The 25897-nt window shown below is 36.8% G+C and overlaps 1 protein-coding gene across 9 annotated transcripts in view; it reads left to right on the top strand.

Annotated features, from left to right (window-relative positions):
- Window positions 1-5583: 5583 nt before the first annotated feature.
- The window catches only part of KIF6 (kinesin family member 6), a 167679-nt gene continuing 147365 nt past the window's right edge, over window positions 5584-25897 (top strand). For 8 of the 9 annotated variants that reach the window (XR_003527361.1, XR_003527362.1, XR_003527363.1 and 5 more), the window contains exons 1-5: window positions 6159-6267; window positions 7105-7214; window positions 10884-10958; window positions 19123-19270; window positions 21838-21947. Coding sequence is in view for 6 of the 9 variants with exons in the window: in XM_027641236.1 (XP_027497037.1) it covers window positions 6202-6267; window positions 7105-7214; window positions 10884-10958; window positions 19123-19270; window positions 21838-21947 (509 nt within the window). In the remaining 3 variants the exon portion in view is untranslated. Of the gene's footprint in view, window positions 5824-6158; window positions 6268-7104; window positions 7215-10883; window positions 10959-19122; window positions 19271-21837; window positions 21948-25897 lie in introns of those variants that run through there. The other variant, XM_027641239.1, reaches the window with a different exon arrangement.

Genomic DNA, 25897 nt, shown 5'->3' on the forward strand with positions numbered 1-25897 from the left:
GGCACTAATGTTTTCAGGAGTTGGATGATGAGACAAACTCAGACTTTGGCAAGAGTTTTGGCCCTTCATCCTGCCCAGTTGATCTGTGGAAAGATTTTAATGTTCTAACTTCTAATCATTATCTCAGCCAAATGGCATGATAGTTGCCAAGAATAAGTAAAGTCTATGAAAAGTAGAACTTTGGACAAAAAAGAAAGGACTTGAAAGTTTGGGCTATTATAAAACTTACAAGGCTGTTTATTTGGAAGCATATTAAGTTGCTAGGTGACATAATGGAGCTCAAGTTCTTGAACTGCCAGCCCCAGTATATATTATGACCCATATTATTTTTCTAATTGGAAGAAAACTATAATGGTAAAGGCAGACAATTAGTTGTGACGCTGTAACTATTACTTCAAAATGCAATGGCTGACCTTTTCAAAACATGCAATTGCCAGATCCTGTAACTCATGCAGTCACCTAATTGTTTCAAGCCTATAGGGTGCTTGTGTTCTGTGGTGCACTTTCTCTAATACTGGAGCTGAAGAAGGTTGACATATCTTTGAGGTTTAGCATAAATGCAAATGCTGAAATTTCTTCAAGTACAAGGTGATTTCCCAGGGAAGAGAGAAAGAAGATCTCAAACACAATAAATTTAAAGCAAACAAAAGCTTTTCAGGCCTCCATCATAAGATGCAACCTCTAGACCAGTCCATTATCTGGAACAGTTAGATGTCACCTTTAGGCTCCATTTTCCAAGACTTTCTTCAAAGTTCCAAGAAATACAAATTCTGAAAATGGTTCTTTTTGTTTGGTAATAAGAAAAAGATGTCTTACAATTCCTGCATCTTTGTAATCAGCTCTTTACCACTAGTAACAATCCTCTTTTCCAAATCTTACGAAAATTTTAAGAGCTTTAAGGCCTACTTCTTAAGGTAGGTCTCAAGAGAAGACTTCTGTTAATCAGCGATTCTGTAATTGTGGATTAAATTAAGTGGCCTTTGTTTTGTAAAAAAAGGTATCTTTTTACCTTTTGTTTTCTCTTAGAGGATGGAAATCTTCTGTTTGACAGAATCACAGAATCAACTAGTTTGGAAAAGACCTCTAAGATCATCGAGTCCAACCTAAGATCTAACACCATGTTGTCAACTAGACCATGGAACTAAATGCCTTGTCCAGTCTTTTCTTAAACACCTCCAGGGACAGTGACTCCACCACCTCCCTGGGCAATCCATCACAATGACCAAACACCCCTCTCTGAAGAACTTGTTCCTAATGTCCAACCTAAAGATTGTGTCCTCTTGTCCTGTCACTAGTTGCCTCGGAGAAGAGGCCAACCTCCACCTGGCTACAGATTCCTTTCAGGTAGCTGTAGAGAGTGATAAGATCATCCCTAAGCCTCCTCTTCTGCAGGCTAAACAACCACAGTTCCCTCAGCCACTCCTGATAGGTCTTGTGCTCCAGACCTTTCACCAGCCTTGTTGCCCTTCTTTGGACAAGCTGCAACACCTTTCTTTTTTTCTTTCCTTTCTTTTGTCTTCATTCTAGTAAGGACTGGACATAGACTGTAGACTCATCACAGTGGGGACTCCAATCAAATCCCTGTTCATATGAAAATTAAGTTGTAATATGAAATAGTGAATGGAATAGTGAGGAGATTGAAACAGACATCTTAACTCTCCTGGCTAATGACAGTTTTGTGCTATTTTGGGGGTTTTGTTACTATTTTGTTACTTGTGTTATTTTTACTGCTTCAAACAAAATAAGTAGCTTAATTAGTCCTTCAATTAGCTTCTAAGTGTGCCTAATAGTTTCTGTCCTTATACATACCTGCACGTACTACTTTGATCTTTATATAACTTTTCTGGGAAAAGAACCCAAGTTTAGAGAAAATTTCCCTGGGACTAATACCTATAAAAATGTAGCAGTCACATCAATACCCACATTTCTTAATAATAAAATATTAGGAGACAGTAAGTATTATTACAAGATATTAGGAGATTACATCTCCATATGTCTTCATTCTTAAATGCATATCTCACAGCAGTTGCAAAAATGGGAGCCTTTTATCTTCCATAATGGCACAAATTTTCCTTTGCTTAACACTTTTAAAATCCTATATGAAAATACTCACATATAAGCTAGTCATAACTCAGAGATACAAAAAAACTAGGGATTATCTATTTTTGAAATTGGAAGTGACTTTAAAACTACAAAATATGACCTCTTGTATGACAACATAAAAACTTTGTCCATTAGTTCCTAAAGCAAATCGATAATTTCTTATTGAAGCAGAATCTCTCTGAAGATGACCACTTTTTGAAACTGCTTTGAACCTCATAAAGTATTTATCAGCACTTCTTGTTCCTAAGCACAAAAGAAGCTGCATTCAACCCACTGAAATAACTGCAGACAACACCTGACCTTGTTCTTAAATTGCTGGAATGATTGAACCAAGTGAGGAGAAGTTTTATCTTTTCTTTTCTTTCTTGACCATATCTGAGTGTATGAATTTCCCCTAAAAGGATAACGTAAAATGTTGAACTTTAGATTTAAATATCTTAGGAACTGTATGTGAAAATGAAAACCACGGTGATGAGATTCAGAAGAACCACAATCAGTTTCTTACTATCTTCTGTACTGGACAAGCTGAAGTAGACACAGAACATAGAGACTAGGAAAATGAGAGTCAGTAAAAAGAGAAATTTGATTTCTTACAGATGAAAAGAAGACTTCAAGATACACAAGAAGATAAATAATCAAGCTGTGGAAGTTCTTTGACTTAGAGATTTTTATTTTATATTTTCTGTGAAATGTGCAACTGTTGACCAATCTAATTAGGAGCAGTGTATGCCTTACAGCTTTGCAAATTATGAAGTTGACAGGTTTCCTACAGCCTAAAAGGTATAACTGAGAGCATGGGTTTTTTTAATGAACTCAAGATTATATGTTGACAATGACCTTAAACAGAAAACAGACACAGGTTACACCCAGGTAGGGACATACTATAATGGTTAAGGTAACAAAAGTTGTTAAGATAATAAAATAAGATGAAGTTGAGTCCCATCAGGTGGCTTGGGGGAAGAGAAAGTACTCACTTTCTCTTTGCTTTCTTGTTCATAATATGGTTCTAGAAAGATTCTTGAAAAAGACTTTTTGGAACAGAGGTTCTTGATTTATCCTTGTTCCTTATCCCTGCTAAGATAAATGGTCATGTAGTACTCTTTCATAACTTTATCATGTTTTCTCTAGCATCCAAAGGAAAGAATCAAGAACCATGCCTTCCATTTTCTTCTGTTTTCCAATGTGCATTTATTCACCTGAAATTATTTCCATTTTTTTCTTATGTCTGTCTTAAAAGATTCTTTTACTTCCACATCAATTACTCATAGTATATTCATACACACTCATAGAGCCTCTCATATTTAGCCTTTGCTAAATAAATCAACTCCTACAGGTTTGTTGTCTTACAGCAAAATCTCTATCAGGTTAATCATTCTAATAGCCCCTGTATTCAAAAAATTGCAGAAATAAAAAGAACTGACCATAAACACACAGGGAAAGTATGCTGAAGGTCTCACCAAGACTCTGTAAAATAGTGTGAATAGAATAGAATGTTTCCTTTGTAGAACACATTCTTGATTCACTGAAGAACCACAGCTGTCCTTTTTTCATTGGCAGCTGTCACCTGGACTTCCACAACCAGAAAATCTTCCGATATTTCTCGCTGAATGGATTTCAGATTGTAGCAGAATATGTAGTCAGTAGTCCTCAGTCCCACATGCCTTCAGCGTTTTGCAACTTATACCACATTTAATGGTTATCCATATCTATTAATCTAAACCTATCCATATCTATTACTTATTCATCTTTTCCTGTATATCTTTATCCTTTTCAGCACATATAACCTTCAGCCACATCATCATCAGAGTTGAATTAATACAAAATCCCATCTTTGGTGCAAAGTTATTAACTAAAATATTACATATGTTCTGTCTCACGAAAGTCTACTAAAAATTTCCTTAGAGTCCAAGAACATCCTTCTTCTTAACAAACTATAACAGAACACCTTTGACTCGGTTTTCACTCCTCTTATAATTCTTCTGCTGATCTCCCATCTTGTGAAGTCAGTATATTACATACTCCACCCAAGAGGAAAACCTGGATAATTTTGATGCTCTAATTAACGATGCAGATTTTGTTTCGCAGAAGGACTAAACCTGGAGTACTAATTCTGATTTGGGCGCTACTGGGCTAACATGCCAGTCTTGAAGGAAATATATTGTGGAGCACAACACAGAAGCGCTCCAGCGTTTCTGCAAGGACTGCTGTGTAACAGAAAGGGTATTTTAGAAGACAATCGTGTCCTTTCTGTTATCTTTGGTCTTCTCTTGCTGTGCAAGTGACCATTCTGCAGGTGGCCCAGAAATCCTTCTTCGCTCTCAGAAATTCAGCCTATGCTTTCATTCTAGAAGTAACTTGAGTCTGAGCTGGCTCATTGGCTTCTCTGTGCAGGTCAGATCATATTCAGACGAGTCCTGTGTAAAACCAGTGTGTCTTCACTGTGCCATTGGTTCAGAGTTTACAGGTCAGCCTTTGTGTTGAAGAGTGGCACCTAAACCATTTGCAGAGCAGACTTGATCCCAGAAGCAGTAGTCTCATTCACCAACTCCATACTCCAGCAGATACAAAATGGATTTCCTCACAACTAACTGCAGTGTTACAACGTCTACTACCCATCTAATTCAGAATCCAGCTAAGCTGCTAAATAACACAGCTGACTATTATATTTGCAGTTTTCAAACAATACTGTACTCTCCTGCATTTGTTTCATTACAAAACCAAAAAACCACAACAAATTAACCCAGTTCCTGGCTCTTCAATTAAACAGCCCAATTTTTTCAGAATTCTGGGACTGAAATTTACACTTACCTCCTAAATCCTGATTTTCCTGATCTTCTGTCTAAATTCATTGAACACTATGATTTCTACTTCCCTCTTGGCTGCATTTATTTCTCTCTCATATTTCCCTCTTTTAGTCACTTCTGCCTCTAACATTACCTTCAACATCCCCATCCCTACACTGACAAGAGACAAACTTTTCTGTAGTTTTGGAGCAATGTTGAGAAGATACTGTCTATTCCATTATCCTATTCCAGTGTCCTCGTTTTTTTTTATTATTCTTTATTTAACCACCAAGTAATATTTTCCATTTGTTTTCATTTTTACCCTTTTGACTTTTGCACTTGACTTTGGATGGTGATTAGTCCTTTTCCATTTTATTCCCTGAAGGCTCACTACTTTTGCCTCATATGCTTTCTGAGACAGTTATTTATTCATTTGGGACAGAAAACCCTTTTCCCTACTGTTTTGCTTATTTGGAATACAAGTTCAACATACTTTTACCATATCTGAGTAGAAGAAATTTCTATCCTCCTCTGTAATAATGTCCCTGATTTTCCACTTAATTTAAATTGTAATCACTTGTAATCACTTGTAATCTGATCTCTACCACTATATCTCACCAAAACGAACGCCAAAACACTATCATGTTGACTCTTCAGTAACCACTTCACAGAGTAATGGGGTCCTGTTGGTACTTCTCTCTAAGTTTTAGCTCTTGTAACAAGACGACACCCTTTATTTCCCACTAGCAGTTGTCCCCCAAGCCTTTTTATATTAGAATTAAGGACTTGATGCCTTCATTGCCTGTAATCTAGGTATTTTGCTTCAATTTCCCTTTATGGTGTTTCAACCGCATAACAAGAGAGACTTCCCTTGAGCCTTACACGGATGAGCTGAGCCCGAGCAGAGCCATGCGGACACACAGGTACGGCACAACAGGTCAGGCGGGGAATTCCTGGCGTGCCCACGGAGCGCTCACACGCCACATCAACCCCGCACCTCTGGGATGGGCAGTGTGTACAAGCTCCCTCTCCTCACAGCCGTGTCACTGCGGCCTCGGGGAGGACCGCTGGCGGGGAATTGCCATTAAGGGCCAGGCAGGCAGTCATCCCTCGCAGGTGGAGCCCGGCTCCTCCCTCCTCCAAGCCCCTCCAAGGCCACCCGAGGGCGGGAGGTGGCTCAGGGCCGTTTCCCATCGCTGCCGGTCGCGGAGCGTGCGGGGTTACCGCGCTGGGTCACCCTGCCGGGTTACAGTGCCGGGTCACGGTGCTCGGTCACCGTGCCGCGCTGCCGTTACCAGGGGCTCGGCGGGCAGCGATGGCGAAGGAAACTATCCGGGTGTACGCGCGGGTGAAGCCGCTGGGCAGGCGGCAGCAGGCGGGGGTAGGCCGGGGAGCTGTGCCGCTGTGCTGCCAGGGGTGGAGTGGGGCTGCTGGGGAGAGCCGAGGGCCGTCCCGGGGGCCCGCGTCCCCCCCGGAGCGGGCAGGGAGAGGGCCCCCCTCCCTGCAAGAAGCTCGGGCGGAGGGGTGGGTACGCGAGCGGGGAAAGCAACAGCCCCGTCCTGCGCTCCGAAGCCTTAAGAAGTTCCTAAAATCACGAAGTAGAGCTTAGGCTGTGACTGCTGGGGGAAGGGGCGAGAAACTTTCTTTCCAGCCTAGTTTGTTAGAGAAAGGCTCCGCAGGAAGACACTTGACAGTGGTCACCGGGTTTATGCAGTTCAGCACCGTTCTGAGCATGGGAGGGGAACGTGTAGCTCCCAGGGTATAGCTGTACTTGCAAGGAATAATAAAGATAATGAAAGTGTTCCTCAGAAACCGTGCATTTAGGTCTCTTATTTGTCTTCTGGTTTTAAACCAGCTCAACTCATTTTGTCGTAGCCTTTCCTAATGTATTCTTCCAGGTTTTTTTTGGAGAGGTTTGCACTTGGGGCTGTGCTTTGTTTTTCACAACACCGTGGATATTGAAGTGGTTTAGTAAGTAAGTATGTCAGGCTACACTTTTGTTTCAAGTATTGTTGTAGCGTTTACATGGTGACAGAATAATGTTGCTATGTGCTGGTTTTGTTGTATAATAACCGAAGGAGGTCAAATATTTAGTGAAATTTGTACAATTTTTTTCTTGAGGCAGTTACAGGTGCTAAACTTACATAAGTGTTATGTCTAAGGGCTATGCTGTTCTATTGGTGAAATTATGCTGTGAATTCATATCCATGCTTATTAGAATTATTCAGTGGATGATGAGGAGGATCTTCTTTCCAGTCTGGAGATTATGGTGCCACGTGACTTAGCAGATGGGTTCGTCAATAATAAACGAGAGACCTACAAGTTCAAGTGAGTAAAACCATTATCTTTGCTTCTTCTGCCTTTAGTGATTGCTGTCTCTACATGTAGTGATACAGATGTACAGAATCAGGAAAAGTCTAATCTTAAGTTTTGGTATAGGTAAGTTTATTTTTATACAACTCCCTAACAAGAGGAGTACTTCAGCATATGCTCTTCACCATGAGTTTGATAGCATTGGATAAAGTTGTCTGTGCACTACAAGTCATTATACATTTCTAAGTCTCATCTCAAAGGTTGCATTTTCATTTATCAGTTCTTCCATTTTTACTGATTGTTTTGAATTTGTATATGAAGTGTGAATGCAGGACTGTGTGTGCTCTTGTGATCTGATGAATTGTTGTAGGCTAGCTAAAAGTTGTCTTGATGTAAAACGCTCTGTTTAGTAGCTGTGTTTCAGACATTACCAAAACAAGATATAGAAAAACAGAAGTAGTTGAAAGAAACAAAACCTTGGTTGTAGAATGTAAATGTTTACTAGGAACTTAAAATCTCTACTAGCAATATCAATCAAATATTTTCATCACTTCAGCAGAAAACTTTGAGGCAACATTTTATAATTTTGATGATAAATAAAGCTATATATATAATCACCTCTAATGATAAGAGCAAGACTGTCTTTTTCCAAGTAGAATGTTCTTTATTTTTTTGTAATAATGAACAAGTCAATTTGTTGCTCTATGCTATTAAAAAAGAGAGCCCTAGATAAACATCTGCACTGCAGACTGATGTCATTTTACATCAGCTAAGGAAATTTGCTTGGGAAGAGAGGAGCTACCCTCTACAAATAGATTAATATGCAACATTAAGCTAGGTTGTAGATGCCCAAGCCTGACTTAATGAATGCTGATATTTTTTTCTGACTTTATAATTTATTGGTAAGACTGTAGAGATGGATTTTGAAAAACACCGTGTCTTATTACCCATAAGACAATGCAAAAATAATTCTGTGGAGTAAGCATTTATTTTTCCTCTATGAAACTCTTTCTTTCCTGCAGTCTGTTTATCCTGGTCACACCAAACATTATTCTCTTTTGTTTTTACTCCCTTGTATGGGAACCAAACACAATCTTTGCTGATTAAGCATTAGCAGGATAGAATGTATGCATTTATGTTTCATGTATTGCATTTGTCTGCGATACTGTACACATTACCTGGGTCAGCGTGGTGCCTTTCCGTATACCCGGTGTCTGCAACACTTCTCTACATACCCTGGGAAGTTCTATGTGAGTGTACATTTCCAAGCAGGGGGAACGACACAGCCAGACACCAGTAATCCAGGAGGTTTCTGGAGTGTATGGATCACAACTTCCTAACATACCATCAAAAAGCCAATGAGGGGAAAAACTCTGCTGCACCACGTATTTGCAAACATGGAAGAACTGATGAGAGATATTAAACCTGGGGGTAGCCTAGGTTGCAGTGGCCATGAGATAGTGAAATTCAGGATACTTGCTCAGGGAGCAAGGCAGAAAGTAGGATCAGAACCCTGGATGTCATAAATGCAAATTTTGGCCTGTTCACAGACCTAATTGAAAGAATTCTATGAGACGCAGCCTTGGAGAGAAGTCACAGAGAACTGGCTGATTTTCAAGGATCACCTCCTCCAAGTTCAGGAATGGTCCATCCAGATGAACAGCAAATGATGCAAAGGCAGCAGGAGATCTGATTGGATGAGGAAGCAGCTCCTGACTAAATGGCAATATTAAAAGGAAGTGTGGAAGAGTTGGGAGCAGTTTCAGGTGACCCAGGAAGGCTGTGTGAGGAGTGGGAGCAGGAAAGCCTAGATAAGCGCACAGTGAGGGGTGTTGAAAACAAACTGATCTGCTGAGCTGAGGGTTGCATCAGGGGCTCAGAGGGCTGTCATCCAGGCCAGCTGGAGGCCAGTACTAGTGTAGCCAATGCGAGGATCCAGTACTGTTTAGCATTAAGGATCTGGGTGATGGGACCAAGTGTAGCTTTAGCAAGTTCACAGACAATATAAAACTGAAAGGTATGGTTGATGCACCAGATAGTCGTGTTGCCATTCCTGCTGACCTCAAGAGACTGGAGAAAGGAGTCCTTAGGAATCTCATAAAGTTCAACAAAGTGAACTCATGAGGAATAACCAGGGCAGGCCCAAGGCTGACTGAAAGCAGCAGACCTGGAATCCTGATGGACAAAACACTGAACATGGGTCAGCAATACACCATTTGCAGCAAAGAAGGCAAAAAGCCTCTGGACTGCATTAAGAAGAGCACTGCCACCAGGTCAGGGAAGTTGATCCTTCCCCTCATCAACACCAGTGAGATCACATCTGGAGTTCTGTGTCCAGTTCTGGGCTCCAGCAAAGGGGACGCAAATATGATTAAGGGACTGGAGAGTCTGATGTGTGAGGAGAGGCTAAGAGACCTGGGACTGTTTAGCCCAGAGAAGGCTCAAGGCGATCTTATCAATAGATAATGGGGAGAGGGGAAATAAAGAAGATTGAGCCAGATGCTTCTCAGTGGTGCCTACGGACAGGACAAGAGTTAATGGACACAAATTGAAATACAGGAAATACCATAGAGTCATAGAATGGCTTGAATTGGAAAGGACTTTAAATATCATCTATTTTCAACACCCCCTGCCATGGACAGGAAGCCTTCCAGTAGACCAGGTTGCTCAGAGCTCCATGCAACCTGGCCTTGAACACTCCCAGGTATGGAGCATCCACAACTCTGGGCAACCCATTCCAATGCCTCAGTAAAAAATTTCTTCCTCATATCTAATCTAAACCTACTCTAAGTTTGAAGCCATTCCCCCTTGTCCTGTCACTACATGCCCTTGTAAAAAGTTTCTCTCCATCTTCCTTATAGGCTCCCTTTTGGTACTGGACGGCCACAATCAGTTTACCCCGAAGCCTTCTCTTCTCCAGGCTGAACAATCCCAATTCTCTTAACCTTTCTTCATAGGAGAAGTGCTGCATCCCTCTAATCATCTTGGTGGCCCTCTTCTGGACTATCTCCAAAAGGCTGCTGTCCTTTCTGTGCTGGGGACCTCACTGTGAGGTGATCAAATATTGGAACAGGTTGCCCAGAAAGGCTGCGGAGCCCCCATACGTGGAGATACTCAACGAACCCCTGTTCTATCTGTCTCTCCTTTGTGCAGGGGGTTTGGAGCAGATGGTCCCTTCCAATCTCCAGAATTTCGATTCTGTAAGGCAACTTCAGATATTTTATATAAAAAGTGACAAAACATGTTGAATTCTATATCTCCTTGTGACCTATAGTAATAGTGCAGCAGAGTGAAGGAAATAGCTATGAAAAAATGTGAGCCTTGCTGTACTGGTGGGATGCTGTATTTGGTTATAGTGTAATCTATTTATCCAGGATTCAGTGTGGTGCCAGTTACAAACACTGATTCTCTTGATAGATTTAAAATACGGTTTAGTTTTTTCTAAGCCACATCATTTTATCAGAGGATTTTATTGTACAGATCTTGTCAAAGCAGCTCTGTGTACAGCCTATTTATGTACAATAGCACAACAGCAAGCTGTGGTTAAGACTACAGGGAAAACATTGTACTAAGTTATGTAAGCCTAATGATGTAAACATTGACTATTACAAACACAAACAAAAATGTATGAATCAAGTAGTGTTTTAGCATTCTAAGAAATTTTTATTTGCTTCATATTTTCAGATTTCAGAAAATTTTTGATCAAGAAGCAAAACAAGATGTGATTTTTGACAGCATTGCCAAACCAGTAGCAGAATGGTACGTTTTGATCTTGCAAGTAATCAGGATGAAGCTACTTTTGCTTTTGTTGTATTACTCAGAGGAGAGCTGCCAAGTCTTTGTCTCATTGTTGTGTGGATTGATATTTTAATTTTCTAAATACTAACATAGCTGAATCTAGGAGATATACAATCCCCTGAGAATTTTATGTATGCAAATGTTCCCTTTTTGACTCCTAAAATAGCACTGCTGCTGTTACCTCTTACGTTGTATAGCCATAGAAATCCACATTTGATTCTTTTTTTGTCTGTAGTATAAGCTCACTTCATTGCCTTAGAAAAGTATTCCCTATATAGTTTCATGAAGAGGTAAATCTAATGAAAATCTTATCCCCCTGTTTAGTTTTCATTAAGTTAGGGATGCTCATTAATACCTGTGGAGATATTCCCAAATTTTGCCCTATTAGTTTTGTCTTGACATGTAAGGCAGTGCTTTTGGTCCTGTTTTTGTTTTTCACCTCCATTTAATAATCAAGCACTGTTCATATTTCACAGTTTGCAAAGGCAGGCATTTAAGACTGATGAAGCTCTCTGCACTCGTTGTGTGGTGAATGCTGCTCCAAAACAGGTGGATTTCCCAATATGCCATTCTCTTTGCTCGATTTATTGTCTGAATTGCTACAGTTTGTACTGGGTTTAGTGGGGGAGAAAATGCCATGCTGCAGGAAGCAGAATTTCTGCATAATGTTTGCTTATCAAACTTACTGCTGAGAATCCAAACTTGTAGGGAGTTGGGAATTATTACTTTAGATGCCAGCTTCTTTCTCATTCGTTGTCTGGAGTTTGTCTAAGCTATGATTCTGCAAGTTATTCCTCGCATCTATTACACTGTCCTGTGTTTAGGACTGTAGGAAAACAGACATCCTCAGCTGGACACTAAGCCTTTCTGAAGTTGTTATTTGGAAGAAAAATATATCTATCTCTTTTAGTTTAATTTTTGGGTTTTTTTACCTATTTTCTTCTTTGGAGTTCAACATGAAGCAGAAGAGTAATTGACAGTGAAAACGAAGAGCCAGTGAATTTGAAACTTCATTAGAATAAGTTAAAATAGACTTAAAAATAATATTTGTAATAATATTTTCTCATCCAGAAGAGATTTATTTGCTTATCTGACATCATGACATGTAACTTCAGATTAGCTCATACGCTTAACTTTAAATATTTCTGGGTTCAGTGGTGACTGCAGGGAGAAAAAAGTCTTTATCTTATTTGAGTTTGCTTGGAAAGAGAAGGGTTAAAAATCTTGTTGTTACATACTATGGATTTAATTATCCTCAACAAAAACTTGGAGTATCAAAATTAACTAGCAACAGACTGGCTAATTTTTTTCCCTTTGGAGTGTTTGGCTAGAATGTGGAAAGGTTTTTCAGTCAAATAATTCATCTATACAGTGCTCTAATAAACAGGAAGTGGTATTCTTTTCCTTTATTTCCTTGACTGATACAAGGCTGTTATATATTAATTTTCTCCATTATGTAGGCTTTAGTTTTGGGGTTTAGATATTTTTAAGTATTTAAATACTATTAAAATCAGTGTTGTTTAGGCATACAGTTATCCCCAAATAGCCAAATCTTTATCTTTAATGCTAAAATTGATTTATAAATTCATTCTTAATGAAATCAAGATTTTGTCTTAGTGTTATAATGTGCTAAAGCTTGTATTCTTCTTGATGTTTGTGTTGTTACTGATAATACTGAAGGATAATTTTACTTGTGTTTTTGTGATAGAGTAGGTAATAACTGAGGTACGTTCATGTTTCTCATTCACCTCCTTAATTTTTTACCTTTTTTTAGCCAAAAATATGTATTTCAAAATATATTTATAGTCATGAGGTTCCTTGGTTAATGGAGTCCTGAACTGGGCCTGAAAGTTATTTCACTCTATAGTTAATGACTTGATTTTCCTTTCCATCGTAGGACAATAAGAATTACCCTATTTCTCTGAGAGACCACAGTTTTTCATGGCAAAATGTTCTTCATTATTTGTTTCTTTCAAAGTCAACATTCTCCTGCATGAAAAAGCTGTTGAAAATACACACATTTCTGGTTTTGGAGTCCCTTTACTAAGGGAACAGTTTTTGTGTGTGTATTGCCAGGGAAAAGAAAGTAGTGGGAAAGTATCAATGAAATACTTCAGTAACATTTTAAGGCTCTTTGCCATGCATACTTACAGTCCTGAGAAAATTCAGTTACAGACTTGAATGTTCAGAAAAAAAAATTCTCGGGCATTATTTAAACTAAAACCAGCAATGCAATGCTCAGGATTCTAAAATCTTTCCAGTTTGTTCTTGGATGGAACTTGGATGCAACTTTCTTGTCTTCCCCTCACCCCTTTTTTATCTATGCTTTCTTTGATGTTGGGCCACTAATTTTCCTTCTTTAAGTCCAGTTACATTGTCATCTTGCCTGTGATTTCAGAGGCACCAGACATTAGTTTTTTGAATTTGCTTCTTCAGTCAAAAGTCCCTGCCTCTGCAAACTATTATAAGCATGTGATTTACTTGAACTTTTTTATTACTTTTTTTGAATCCTTGAGTCATCTCTTGTATGGTTTCTTTTTATCATTTGGTTGTGCCTTTCTCTTTTCCTTTTTATTTTAAATATATATTCTTGGTAATTCTTTTGTGCAGGGTCAACTTGATGTTTAAGAAGCAGCACTAATTTGTTATTCTATCGGAAATAGAGAAAATAAATAACATCCTACTTTTACAGTCTGCTAATGGTTAAGTATTGTGTTAGCAACAGAACAAGGCTACTCTTAAGATGTTTCAAATGCTAGTGTTATGATTATTAATGCAATCAAAAATTAAGTAAAAAATATTAACTGCTTTGAATTAGTTTTCAGTTCTAATATGGCCAATATTTTGGTATTAGGTGTCTTGATTTATTAAAGAATAACATTCAAAAATACATTCTCTTCAGATGTCTCATGCAAATGAGAAATACCTCAGCTGTTTATAAACCTAATGACAATCACCTATGTTCTTTTGAAAGATCTGAGAGCCTCCAGGATAATGCTCCCATTGCCTCAGGTTCTGGTTTATTCCATTTTGTCCCTGGATATATTTGTCACACAGTATTGGAAGTAGTGGTTTGGCTCATCTGCACCACAAAAGACCTGTTGAATCTATGTACAGTAAAAGGACACTTATTTTTTTGGATGTCAGCTGGAAACAAAATTGGCTTCAAATTTCCCCTAAACTGAGAAATTGGATAGTAATGCTAGCAGTTCTTTCTGGAAGTGAGTACAATTATGAGGCAATAAAAAGTGAAAAGCATCATTGATGTTTCATTTAAAATGACTACTAGTTGCTTGTGTTTGTTTTGACTTAAATTGCACAGCTTAGAATTGTTCAAGAAGGCTGTTTGTTATAAGTTACAGTTTGACAGCTTTGATTCAGAGTATCTTTGTGCCACTTGTCTGTTTATGGTGGTTGTGGTGGAATTCTAAATATATTTAGAGATCTTAGTTAAAAAAGGAAATTATATTACTTTTCTTTTTCCTTAGGAAAGCCCTTTTGAAATTTCTAAGGAAACTTGCCTACACTAAGGTCTCAAAAACAGTTACATTGGCTTTGTTTTTTAAAGATGAGACATTACCAATTTAGATTTGTTCCACAAATCTGGCAAAGACATAAAGAAAAAATGTCATACTGAGATAATTTGTTTATTTTAATTAAAAGAAACTTTAGTCTGAGCTTCAAATGATAGAAGATACCTAAAAACTGAGTCTCTGAAGACAAATTCTCCCTGAAAACTTGTTTTCCAGATCCTGCAAATTAACTCCTTCCTTTCTGTTATCTTCATTATCATTTCTGGAGGCAGGTTTTGCGAGGACTGTGTTGATTTTTATATTTTTATATATATATATATAAAATGATGAGGAGGAGAGGGCTATCAGTGCCCCAAGATCAAACTACAGGTGTTTTCTGCTTTTTTTCATCAGTCTAGTATTTTAATTTTTTAATATTTGAATATTTTTTTAATCATGTGCCTTTTTGTTACTACTCATTTAAAATGAAGATGGCAGAAATCAAATTAAAATAATAATATGAAGCTGAAATAAACTAACAAAATCAAAATAATTACATTTTAAAGTTGAAAGTTGTTTCTGGTTCCCAGGATTTTCTCTTACCTATATATAAATATTTACAGAATTTAGTTCTTAATAAGGGGGTTTTGTTGTTGTTTTATTTATTCATATTATAAATTTAGTAAAAAACTCTCAACTTTTTCAACAAATTAGACTAATTAAGTGAGAAGGAATCTCTGGAGGTCATCTGGTCCAACCTCCTGAGCAAAGCAGGTTTTGTTAGATCACATTTCTCGGGCCCTTGTCCAGTAGAGCTTCAAAAATTTCCAAAGATGGAGATCCCCCAATCCATCTAGGCACCTGTTCCAGGGCTTAATTACTTTTACTGTGAACAATATTTTCATTATACCCATTTGAAGTTTCTTCTCTTGCAACCTGTGACCACTGCTTGGTCTTCTACCACTGTTAGTCTCTGTGAAGAGTTTGAGTCCATCTCTGTAAAATCCATTGCATAAGGTGATAATTAAATAATGTATGGCTTTCTCTTCTCTGGGTTGATAGGAAACAGTTCCCTTGACTTCCCCTTGTGCTGCAACCTGAACTAAATTGGTTCTATCAGGCTCACTCCAGTTTCTTTAGAGCATTTTTCATCTACTGGGGAGCCCCAAACTGGAGACAGAACCCAAGGAGGAGAGTTTCTTTTCTTTTTTGCAAATTTTGATGGTAACTGTTCTGTTTGATTCAGCAAAACCAGTGCAGCAGCAGAGAAAGCAGAGTTCTTCATTTTACTTAGGCAAAAGCCTCCCTAAAGTCTCATTAGCAATGAGCACAGAAGCAAATGAAAAGTTCTGTGTCCATAAACTTTAAATAGAACAAATGATCTTCACTGGAAATTAAAACAAAATGTAGTCAGAAAAACCAACCACAATAAAACAACCTCAGTCTGCTTTCAGCCTCTGTCTGCTGTCACTGGGCTTTATACCACTATTTGTATTGTCTTGGATACTCAAGGACAAAGTACTGAATGATATTTTAGACTGTAGTAACGACCCATAAATTGTCTAGCTCTCACTTGAGGAATTTCTCACTTGAGGAATGTTAGAGACAGTTGTAAACATAACATATCTATCAATTTAAGTGGAATTGCTTCCATGAGTTATACTTCTGTATCACACCCTATATTTAGGAATTAGAGATCTTTCAGGCATGAGACAAGGCACTGGAGTGACTGGAAATGCCAGTACATAACTCTGTAACAATCATTCATTTAAATAGGGGTCTAAAATGAGTTTTCAAATGAAAAGCATGTATCTTACTGTGCATGTTTTTAAATCACTACTAATTAGGAGTAAATTACAACATGCAAGTTAATTGATAAGCGAGTAAGAAAATTTGAGGGGAAAATCTGCATTGTGTTACTCTCCTTTACGTTCATATATGAGTCCATAGTAGAAAGAATTGTCCTATGCCTGATAATTGATACAAAGTTGTACTAACAGCTTCTACTTAGCCAGATTGTAAGGGAAGAGGCAGGGTTTTTCTAATGTCATCAAAAAAAGCCCAATAATCCACTCAAACCCTGAACCCCATCTTCTTTTTTCCCGGTTATTGGTGAGTTTAATACAAGATGCTTCCTCTCTCTAAATACCTGGTTTTTTCTTACACTTCTAGAGTATCATAGTTGCAACTACAGTGCTACAGAATATCTTGTCTTCCTCAGTGTTATTGACTAAGTCCTTAAACGTAATGACCATTTCTTATTAACTCTTTTTTTTTCCTCTGGACTCCAAGGATTTATTTTTTTTTAACTGTCTTACCACCATGCTTCCCCATGTATCCTGTTAGTCTTTAGTCATCAGGGACAGAGTGGCTGGAGAGCAGCCAGGCAGAAAAGGACCTGGGAGTTTGGATTGACAGGAAGCTGAACATGAGCCAGCAGTGTGCCCAGGTGGCCAAGAAGGCCAATGGCATCCTGGCCTGGATCAGGAACAGTGTGGCCAACAGGTCCAGGGAAGTGATTCTTCCCCTGTACTCAGCGCTGGTGAGGCCACACCTGGAGTACTGTGTCCAGTTCTGGGCCCCTCAGTTCAGGAAGGATATTGAGGTGCTGGAGCAGGTCCAGAGAGGAGCAATGAGGCTGGTAAAGGGACTTGAGCACAAGTCCTCTGAGGAGAGGCTGAGGGAGCTGGGGTTGTTCAGCCTGGAGAAGAGGAGGCTCAGGGGAGACCTCATCAGTCTCTACAACTCCCTGAAAGGAGGTTGTAGCCAGGTGGGGCTTGGTCTCTTCTCCCAGGCAGCTATCAAGAAGACAACAGGGCATGGTCTTAAGCTGTGCCAGGGGAGGTTTAGGTTGGATATTAGGAAGAAATTCTTTACAGAGATAGAATAATCAGGCATTGGAATGGGCTGCCCAGGGAAATGGTGGATTCTCCATCCCTGGAGGTTTTTAAGATGAGACTGGATGTGGCACTTAGTGCCATGGTCTATAACCACGGTGGTGTTGGATCAAGGGTTGGACTTGATCTCAAAGGTCCTTTCCAACCTGGCTGATTCTATGATTCTATGATTTGTAGTTTGGGGACTTTCTGTTTTCTAGTGTTTAGTAGCCCTGAGAGAAAATTTTTCTTGTGATTTAATCCAATCTCTGCTGAAGCCTGTGTGAAATTTTAACATCCAAAACATGGCATGGCAAAGAGTTGAACAGCTTAACTACATTCTGCATGAAGAATCATTTCCCCTTGCTTGTTTTGAATCTGCTGTCTCTGAAGTTCTGTTGATACCCCCTACCTTTTGACTACTCAGTACTGTCTTCAGCATTCAGATACTGTGGCAGTGGACACTAGAAATTACTAAGGTAGATAAATGAGGTGTTTTATAATAATAATTATTTTGATTTTTAACATCTGGAGTCTAAAATCTGTATAAACTCTGGGCATTTTGGTTTTTGGGAGCAGATGTTTGCTGTAATTCTTTTCAACATGTTTCTGCTTTTGTCTCTGACATCCTACTGTAATGGATTAAAATAAGCAAATTGGCAACTACTCAGGCCTTTAAATAAACTTTAGTAAGTTGGAGAATCATTGCATCTCTTGTGGCGCCAGACCAGCAGCTATCTATATATATGTTACTTTTCCTCTTAGGCAAGGGTTGTTTGCCCTCTTTCTATTTATTAAAATCTTAGCTTATTTATCACTTTTTCAATAAACAAAATGCACAAGAAAAATTGTAACTTCATTTTGTTTAACAGAAGTAGTAGGTCCTTAAGCACAGTAAATCAAATCCAAAATTTAAGTTTATTAAGCTTGTCTACTGTTTTGGTGGAAATCAGATGGAAGTCAATGGTGAAAGTGCGGTGAATTACAGAAAGATATTTGAACAAGACTTTTATTAGGCACTTCTGCAAATAGAAGTAAGAGGTGTGGAAAAACATGATGAGTCTGAATGGCATTTCACGCTGTCATTGCATAGCTGTTATGGCTGTTCCACAGAAGCTTCTTGTACAATCACAGTTGTAACAGAAAACTTTGCTATTACCAGTGAGGTTTTGTGTGTTTTCACAGTAAATGAAGACTTTACTACAGTGATTTAAGCACAGGTTCTCCTGCACACTCTCATCCAAGAGCAGTCTGATAGTTTAGTAGTATTCTCAGAATAAAAATGACCCCTTGTATAACTGTATCCTTACATGAGTTTCTAACCACAATATAGTTTTCTCTGTTTGCATTGAATGAAGTCACATGTGAAATATTTCTAGATTCTTGAGCTGTTGTGTATTCCTGACCTCTGCAGACTTTAAAGAGACTAAATATAATCTTTGCAAAAAAATCAACCAAAGAAAACACTGTGAAAAGGTAGTGTAAATAGTAATGTGTGATCAACTAATGATGATATTGAATAATGGGGTAAGTCAAGGCCTCAGAAAGTCCTTCAGATCTAGAGAATTTAAATTCTATAGATTCTAGAATACATATCTTGAAGTGTATTCTTTATTACCGAAGGCAGCTGCTACATAATTAAGAGTTACTGTGAATTGTATTTTGGTTCTGTACAAAGTTGACTGTGAAAAATACGTTCTGACTCAATAATTATCTTCTCTTTTTTTGATTGTATAGTGTTTTGGCTGGATATAATGGTACTATCTTTGCATATGGTCAGACAGGCAGTGGCAAAACTTTTACCATCACAGGAGGAGCAGAACGGTACAGTGATCGAGGCATTATTCCCAGGACTCTATCTTATATTTTTGATCAACTGCAGAAGGTATGGAACATGTTTTCTGTTTATTTTTAATGGCCAGTTTACAGATACTTAACTATTGCAAGAGGTTGTTTCTGTTTAGAGGAAGCCCTAAAATTAATGCTGAAGAAAATATCTAACTTGACACAATACTGTATGCAAGAATACAATTGTAATGGTTTTGGTTACCTGGCTTATTGCAATAGACTGAAAATAATGTCCATCAATGGAGGGGGTTTTTTGTAGATTTAAGAGCCATGCTATTTTTGATTGCTGCAGCATACGTTCAGATTGCATAATTAGTTATCATTCTCTTAACATTTATATCTGCTCCACTCTGGTTTTGTATTGTATGCATTGCATTTCATTTTGATATTCTAGGCAGTGAAATGAGTGAATAAGTGAAAGGATGTGCCAGAGTAAGCACACTGATTGTTCATTATGTTTATTACATTTGCAAGAAATTTCATTTTCCTTTAGCGTCTGAAATACTTACATGAGTGAACACAGTCAATCATTCTGGTGTTTTTATAACTATAGGAGGCAAAAGTGAAGAGAGGAGTTTTGTGTAATTTATGTTTTGTCTCTTCATTTACTCCACCAGGCCTATGATTCATTAAAGATTAATCTTCACATTTTAACAAAGCTATTTAATTAAACCAATTTAAATATTATTTGGCATCAACATCAATCATTACATTGTACTTTTATACTCTCTCATTCATGTAATACAGGGTACCAGTTCATATTCATAAGGGTATATGTCTCAGTCATGTTAACATACCCTGTCTCAGTAAGGGTTAATTTCAGTAAGTAATTACTTTGGCTCTTTGGAAGTATGACTTTGGCACATAAAAGTACACATAATATTGCAGGTGCACAAAAGCTTGCTATTGTGGGAGTGGAAATTAAATAAACCCCCACGTGATCATGTTGCCTTAGACCTTCTGCTGCATTCACATGACACCATGGAGGACTTTTGTGGTGAAAAGTGAACAAGTTGATTGTGCAATTGCCGGCAGTGAACAGTGTCAACACACCAACATTCTTTTCTAATGCTAATTATGTCATAAAAACAAAATAGGATGAAAACTAACTAGTTTATTTGTCATCTTCTCAGCACATAGTTCCTACAGAAATAAAAAATTTTCCCTCTTCAAACTGGGGTTTGAATCAGAAGCTATACCTGATTATGCTTATAGGGATATTTCTGTTTTCCTGCCTCCAAATCATTGTGTTTCTTTCTTGGTGCATCGTAAAGAATCTCTTCTGGGTGTTTTATCTTTCCACTTGCTTTTCTTTTCATATCTTTCACCTGTTTCTTTATATCTACAACTGTGCTTTGGAAGGTGCTGACATAGTAGACAAGACATCTGCCTTCTAACCCTAAGTAGTATGAAACAGGAGACAGTGAAATCAGGGACATAAAATACAAGACTTGTGAAGCTCTGAGTTGCACAAAGACAGTGCAATTTGAAACCAAGGAAACAAAGCTTTTTACCCTAAATGAGAAGCAAATCAAGCCCTTTGTTTTTAATAACATCTCCTTTTAATTTAGAAATTCTCCTATTTCCACAGTTTCCTGTTTGAACAGTTTCTTACTTAATTTTTTCCATCCATCTGTAGTGTATCTTTTTACATCATATCCCTTGAAATAGTGAACTGTCATTATCAATAAAATAAAAACCCACAGGAAATAACTATTCAATGAAAATGAAAAGTTATATCTTGAAGTATTTTACAAAACAACAGTAGTGGATTGGATTATTAAACTTCTACTGTGATATGAGTACTTTCACAGTGGCTTCATCTGGTGAGAAGAAGTGACTGGTTTTTGGGTTTTTTTATTTTATTTTGGAAATCATAGCCCACTATTTTGAGGTTTGGGGCAGGAGAAAGTTCTATCTGCAAAACCCAGTTGTGTTAAATTACATTTTGGCAATGTAATATACCAAAAAAATTGTGATTGCAGAGAACAGCGACATCATATACACTGTTTAAATGTTATAATAAAGAGAGTGAAAAGCAGTATGTCTCTGATGTTTCCAAATGGAGTAAATCTTATTTTTGCTGTTCCTTGCTTGTTGGTTTTTTTTAAAGCATAGTTTTTCTATCCATAATATGAGGGTTTACCTTTTTGTAATAGCATTCTTTTCTTGGTGTAGATGTGAAAAATGTCATATTGCATTGTTCTGTAAGCGGGCTCTCATGTTCTAAATGTACACAGACTTTTCTAAGTATAAGGAATCTGTTAAAAATCCCAGACTAGACTCATGGGCATGGTGGATTTTTGGGGGAGATTTTTGTTTTAATATGTTTTATGTGTGTGTGTGTATGTGTCTGTTTTAGTTGGGGGGTTTTATTGGGTTTTTTTGTTGGTTTTTTTTTTCTTAAGCCTTTATACATATGGTAACAGAAAATATGAAAGTATAACAAATTGATAATGTACACCATACCCAGGAAAAGCAAAAGAGACAGAGTGAGAAATTAACATAAAAGCAGTAGCAATAAATTTGTTATCTAATTTAACTCTTGACTTCTCTTTATAGCACTTCCTTTTTTTCTATTTTTTTTTTCTTTTTCTTATCCAGGACAGCAGTAAAGTGTATACAACTCATGTTTCCTACTTAGAAATCTACAATGAATGTGGTTATGATCTGCTGGACCCAAGGCATGAGGCCTCCAGATTGGAAGATTTGCCGTAAGTAATAGGACTACTTAAGAGAATCATCAAAACCAACAGGAACCATTTTCGTATACCCTGTAGCATTGTTTGGGGACTTTTTTGCAGCTGTGTTACTGATCTCAGTGTTAATTTAATCAATATACTTTGTTTTCTCAATTTTATCAACACTGCTTTAATTTTCTGTCATTTTGTATGTATAGAGGTTGGGGAGACTAGATGGGAGTAACTGAAGATAAAATATTAAAAGTGTACTTTGCAAAGGAGATCTCTTGCAGCCACTGAAAACAAGAGAAGGTGCTTGTTTTTCTTGTGACGGCCTGTCTCTGTATGGTATACATGACTATGTGGGGCAGAGATATATGTAACAAGCATTATTTCCTTGCAATAGTAGTGAGAAAAGCTCCCTGCTTCTACTTGGGCCTTTTCCTTAAAGTATAATTATATATTTTTCTAGAATATGCTTTGAGGAAATAAAGTAAGTAACGGCTAGAAAATAGGCCACAAGGAATTCCAAAGAACAGGACGTTTACTTCAGAATGGATGATTATTATAATAGTTTTCATTGATCAAACACCAGCACTTACTAATACTTGGAGAAGGGTATTAAATAAAGGTTTGTAGGTCATGAACACTCCAGCCTGCTGAAATTAAAAATTTCGAATTTGTAGGAAATCCAAGTCCTAGTTTCCAAGTCTGAAATAATAGTTTATAGTCTTTGCTATTCTTTAAATAACTAAGCAAACAGTAAATGTGTATGAATAAGTGAGTTGTTGACTGGATTTGCAAATGCTTTGAAATAATACTGGGCACCATAAGCTTTATCTCTCAACATAATGGTAACAGAAACATGTAAATAGCAATTAAATAATTGCTGATATAAGAGCAGGAAATGAACTGAAAACTTACAAGGAGGAAATAACTGAAAATCAATAGAATTTTATGTTGAAATGTGTAATTATGTTATTTACATACTATTAAAAGAATTTTATTTATTAAAAAACTCTTCCAACACAATATTTTATTGTGTTAGAATAGAGCTTTAGTTTTCTACACAATACGGGGTATCTAGGACATACTTAGAAAAAGTTTTCAAGATTGATCTTTATAAAATGAACTAGTCTAGAGATTAGGAAGGCAGCAGACAAATGCAGAGTATGAGACAATTGGTCTCATTGTTTTGCTTTTTTCCCCTGTAAAATGGAAGTAAATTTTAGCACCTTATGACACATTGGTGCTATAAAGACTGTGTATATTTACCAGTGTCTTTCATGGCAAAGTTTAGAATTTTAATTTAAGTTATTGTCTGCTTTGTGTGCTATGCAGACAAAAAATTTACATCAGAGGCTAATTTGGGTAGTAATTTAATTTTTGTGCCCATTTTTACAGTGCAGATTTTTTCAAGGTTTATGTAAAAAAAACCTGTTACACTTTACTCAGCTTATTAAAGTTAATGCTATTAAGTTATTCAAGTTAATTACATTATTAATATGATTTATTAAGTTATTTGAAATATTTGAAGTAATTTCATTTGACATTTTATGAAACTGAATTTATTCAATTGAAATAAACTTAATTTGATTAATTTAATTGAAACTTTGAAACAGATATTTAGCCTGGAAAATATCTCATATTTTGAAACTAAGTACTGACTATCTACCCATAGTTATGAATTTTAGAGTCTCCAAATTGGTTTATGTATGGTGATTCAATTAAGCTTAAGAGTAACTCCTTGTTATGTATTAGGCTATTTAAAAAAGTAAATGTTGATAATTTAGTTATAAATTAAGGAAAAAGCACACTGGGATAATCATAATTATCTGTAAATTTACATAGTGTATACTATTGCAGGATGGGTTTTAGTGAGATAGTACATTTTTCTGTGCAGAGTAATCTTAACAAGTGCTTTAAGGTTTTATTGTATGTGGACATTATTATTTCCAGTAGGTCATTTGTCAATTAGATGTGTTCTGTACACTAAAACTATACCTTCAGCAGTCATATTAACTCATAATACAGTCAGGGGCAGGGAACAGGGTATGCACCACCACATGTGTAAGAGTATTTAATTCATACAATATTTTTTGTTTATTTTTTTAATATTGTAGTTTGAGAATTCAAAATTTAAAAAAGTATAGTGTCATTCTGAGCTGGAAAGGGATTGTGAATTGCAGGAATGGGTAGTTGCATGATTAATTATTTTAATTACTCGAATAATTTTCACATGACAAAGTAGAAGTTACATGTAAGTAGTAATCACATATTTTAAAATTTATCAGGTGTTTATTACCTAATATGTATTTAATATTTCTGAGAATTTTATGTGCTTAAGACCTTGTAGCAAAATACTAAATAACCTAACTTTCTCAAGTTTGTTTGAAAGCATATATTTAATGAGACTATTAAAAGGAACTAATGTTTGTTGTACTGTAAAAGGGTCACATTGGGCATAATTTTCTGTTGAACTCCACAGCAGATCATCTAGGCTTTAGGCACCATACAAAGCCAAAGGCAGGGTATTTACCCAATGTGCATGGGTAAATATTAGCAGTCAGTCCTGATACTTTCCCAAGTATTTAAGATGGACAAGAAGAGTATTTAAGAAATGTGTCATTCTAGAAGAGTAAGCAAAAATATTAGTTAACCTCATAAAGTATGCAGATTGTTTTGGAAGAATATTTTTTAATCCATTTTCCTGCAAAAGAAGGGGGTGGAATTTGAATAAAAAATATGTACTTCTGTCTAGCAAACTCTATGTTAATGGGTTAATATTACCAGTTCAATGAAAAGAATAAACACAGATTGCACTCAGGTAATAGAAGTTATGAAAAGCACACTACAGGCTTGTTGCTAATACTTGAAACATGAGACATAAAATTGTATTTGATGTTTAAGGCAAAATGAAAACTAAACTTTTTAAAAATTGTCCATTGCATGACTAGATTTGGAATCTCAGCTCCTGAAGTCAAGGTTTTGTGTGTAGACATAATTAGTATTTTCTGTAGACTATGAGATTTTCATCTTTAACATTGTTTAATCATTTCATTAGAGTCTGCCAGGTGAGAAGGGAAGAAACTCTCACCAAAAAAATCCCTGGTTTTCTGGAAATAAATTCCTGAAAAATGCATAAATGTAGTTTATATATCTGCACATTAAACTTTTAATGGAGGGAAAACAGTTTTCTTGATGTAATGATATTACATGTAGCCCATAGAAGATATCCTTTGATATACCTTAATGCTTCATCCAAAGTGTCTTAGTTTACAATGTTAACTTGTTTTGCTCATACAAAACTGACAGTGTTTTAATTTTGTGACACTGTAGCTGAAACCCAGTCTATGCAGATGCAAAAAACATTTGAAGAATCTTACTTGTTAGAATGCAAAAATTGAATTTAATATTGACAATCTAATTCTGTTTGTAGCTGTAGAGAGTTCTGTGTTTATGCAAGGAGATTATGATTGTTTTCAAACATGTAAAAAGTATAAAATTGTTGCTATAAAATACAGCTGGTAGAAGACTATTTACATACTTACTGCCACCTCATGTTTTCAAAAAAGTTTTGCAGGACTGTTCAAATTAGGAATATTTTTCTGAAGCTCTGAATTTGTGTAAAAGCTTTCATCTCCAACAGATTCTCTGTTGTAGTGTATTTGTAATTTATATAACTCAATGTTACTGAATCTAACAAATTTCACTTTAGTTACAACCTACCAGTACTCTTCCTAACCAGTTCTTATTATTTATTAAGAAGAATTTTCTTGGCACTGAATAATTACAAAAAAGTAAAGAAGGAGGTTATAGAACCATTAGTCAAGAATGACTTAAGTCATAGACAACTAATAAGTTACCTCTTTACCTGTCCTACAGCCTCTTGCATGTGAAGGCAAACTAAAATTAATGCTGGTTTGCCTTAGAATGCTAGCCTTTAAACTGCAGTAGTTGAGGAACTACTTCTCAGGGAGCTT

The sequence above is a fragment of the Corapipo altera genome, unplaced genomic scaffold (assembly GCF_003945725.1).
Source record: "Corapipo altera isolate COAL_440 unplaced genomic scaffold, ASM394572v1 48b, whole genome shotgun sequence".
Lineage (NCBI taxonomy): Eukaryota > Metazoa > Chordata > Aves > Passeriformes > Pipridae > Corapipo > Corapipo altera.